This window comes from Anopheles arabiensis, chromosome 2 (assembly GCF_016920715.1).
Source record: "Anopheles arabiensis isolate DONGOLA chromosome 2, AaraD3, whole genome shotgun sequence".
In the NCBI taxonomy this organism is placed as follows: Eukaryota; Metazoa; Arthropoda; class Insecta; order Diptera; family Culicidae; genus Anopheles; species Anopheles arabiensis.
Window position 1 is genome coordinate 102,448,381 of NC_053517.1, and position 2,812 is coordinate 102,451,192.

Consider the following 2,812-nt stretch of genomic DNA (forward strand, 5'->3'; position numbering starts at 1 on the left):
ACCACCGCTGCGTGGCGTACGTACTGCCGGTTGGTGGAAAAGAGACGCAGCGTGTACGGCAACAACCGAGTACGGCGGGTCTCTCCGCCGCACTGGTGTGTGTGCGTGTGCTGTCAACGGGCAACGTTCAAAATGAACGTTGCGGATGAATGTTAGTCTCAGTTTACCTCTCGAAGCGATTGCACGCGGGAATTTCGTGCGTTTACGTACACAAAACACACATTCCGGTGGCCGACCTAGCTTTTACTCATCAACTCGTGCTCGACCGTGTGTGTTGTGTGGCGCCGCTGTATTGTTAGCAGCAGCAGTAGCACAATATATGCACACCCCGTTCTATCGAGCTCTAATATAGAGGGCAATAGCTGCTTACCGAGTGCGTCGGGGCCGCCGTCGTTTGTGTTGTGTGCCGTGTGATCGTGTGAAAATTCGGAAAAGTGAAAATAAGCCCCAAAATTTGTTTTGGGGGAAAATCGGCAAAAATAAAATAGAAAGCAACCGCCAAAGGTGCAAAGTGAGTGTGAGGGTAAACCACACAAGCAAAGATATTGGTTACAGCTCGGGCCCATCGCTTCTCCAAAAAACCGTGCATTGCAAGCGTGTGCGATTGTGTGAACTTGTGATGCGAATTGTTTTCCGGTGCGTGCGTGAATCGACATCCACACTGCCCATCAGCCGGTGGTGGTCTACAGCAGCAGCCCTGCATGCCTGAGATCTTCGAACCAGGGTCGTGTGGTGTCGGCGAATGTTTACGGATGCTGTTGTTGTTGTTGTGGTTGGTTGGCGCGATCTGCACAACCCGCTTGAGCGGCAACGACCACTGGTAGAGCCGTAGTAGAGGGCGGTTTCGTTGTTAGCCGCAAATGATTGGCCGGCATACTGGGGACACCCAACCGCGGGCACAGCAGTCAGCCAGAGACCCTATCCGGTAGGCAGTGGCCCATCGAATGATAACTCCGACCTGGTCACACAGGACGATAGCGAAGGCCAGAAAGGCTTTAGTTTACAGAAGACCCCAATACCAACGGTGTGCAATGGTATGAGCTGTACTCTTGCCAACGTCACAGCAACTGCATCCTTTGCCATATGCGAGAAGAACAGCAAAAGGGCAGCCAAGGTCCAATAGTCATCTGAGCTAGTGAAACCGAAGCAGGCTGGGTAGTGAATCCGCGAAGCCGTTTTGTGTGAATTAAAGTGTTGTTTTGTGATTTTGCCCTTCATTTTCTACCGGAAAGCTCTTTACGGCGGGAGCAAGTGAAAATATTATTAAACCACAAGAAGATAAAAAAGCGAAAAAATAGCAAACAAGAAAAAAAGTCAAGCGAATGGTGAACGAGCGAGCGAGCGAACGTGCGAACGAGCGTCCCGCTGGTAGTAGACATGCGTACTTGGATGGTGTAGTAGTAGCGGTGTGCGTGTGTGTGTGCTGAGATCGCCGTAGTGCCGAAAGCCATCGGGCCAGGTAGTAGCCATCGCTGCTGCCGCTGCAACCAAACGGCAACGCCATCGCTCTCAGCTGTCAAAAAAGCTGCCTTTTTTGTTTGTTGGTAGTTGACCACAAAGGCGGGCGTTTGTGTTTGTGTTGTGCGCGTTCTTCCTGTTTTTATTGTTTCGTTACCTTCTCCTTTGGGTTGCTAACTGCGTCTTGTGTGCGCGTGTGTCTGTGCGTTAGTAGGCCGGAACTTGCGAGATAACGTGTGTGTGTGTAGTGGTCGATAGAGGTGCCCGCGCCCGCGTTTAATGTGTTGAGGGATTGCCGAAACTGCTCAGCCCCCCCCAAAAAACCAATCAACGGAGCTCTCCGGCTTTGCGGTCCGAGCACCGGGACGCGAGATTCGTCCTCGTGGAGGGATTCGGTGGAGCGGCAGAGGGCGGCGGAGGCGGAGGCGTCGGCGGGCGGACAGTGTTGGGCAGCGGGTCCCGTAACGCAGAAACCATCGATCACCAAAGGATAAACGGTGGCGGCGGCGGCGTCGGCGGTGCCGGAAGCCTCGGCATTGATGTTGGCTGGAATCCGTTCGCGTGGAAGATAGGAAAAGTGAGCCCCAATTTGGAGCCGTACCCCGCCAGCGTGGAAGGGCTGAACAGCCCGCGGGCGGTGGGGATGGCCGCCACCGCGTACATCTCGCCCGGCGCCGAGCTGGACATGGCGCTCGGCGGTGGCGGCGGTGGCGGTAATGGCGGCGGCGGCGGCTACCATCACACGTCCTCGCCGCGCAGTGCGGCGGACGCGAACGAGATGAAGTACATGCACCATCACCACCACCACCATCATCATCAGTCGGCGGCGGCGGCGGCAGCGGTGGCGGCGGCCGCCACCCATCACCATCCCGGCGGGCTGACCGTGCCCTCGAGCCCGTCGCCCAACCCGGCCGGGCTCGGGTCGGTGACGGGCGGGCTCGGGGCGACACCGTGGGCCGCGCTGCAGCCGAGCGACCCGTGGGCGCTCCATGCGGCCGTCGCCCACTCCCACCCTGCCCACACGCACCCGCACGCCCATCCGCATCCGGCGGACGTGAAGCAGGAGATGCACCTGAGCCAGCAAGCCCGCCAACAAGCCGGCCCGGGCGGTGGTGGTGGAGGAGGCGGCGGCGGCGGAGGAGGAGGAGGCGGAGGCGGAGGCACCGGGGCTGGAGGCGGTGGCGGTGGAATGGCCTCGCCGCACGGTTGGCACGCGCCGGTACACGCGGGGGCCCACTACGCCACCGGGACCGGGTCGCCGCTGCAGTACCACGCGGCCATGAACGGTATGCTGCACCATCCGGCCTCCCACCATCATCACCCTGCGCATCACCAAAGTGCGGCGGCCGGTACG

General features: G+C 58.9%; 1 protein-coding gene across 1 annotated transcript in view; it reads left to right on the forward strand.

Annotated features, from left to right (window-relative positions):
* The first annotated feature begins 1,742 nt into the window (after nucleotides 1-1,742).
* The window catches only part of LOC120908660 (POU domain protein CF1A), a 1,976-nt gene continuing 906 nt past the window's right edge, over nucleotides 1,743-2,812 (forward strand). Inside the window, exon 1 of the mRNA XM_040319882.1 lies at nucleotides 1,743-2,812. This exon is cut by the window's right edge and continues 906 nt beyond it. Coding sequence (XP_040175816.1) covers nucleotides 2,102-2,812 — 711 coding nt within the window. The 5' untranslated portion in view covers nucleotides 1,743-2,101.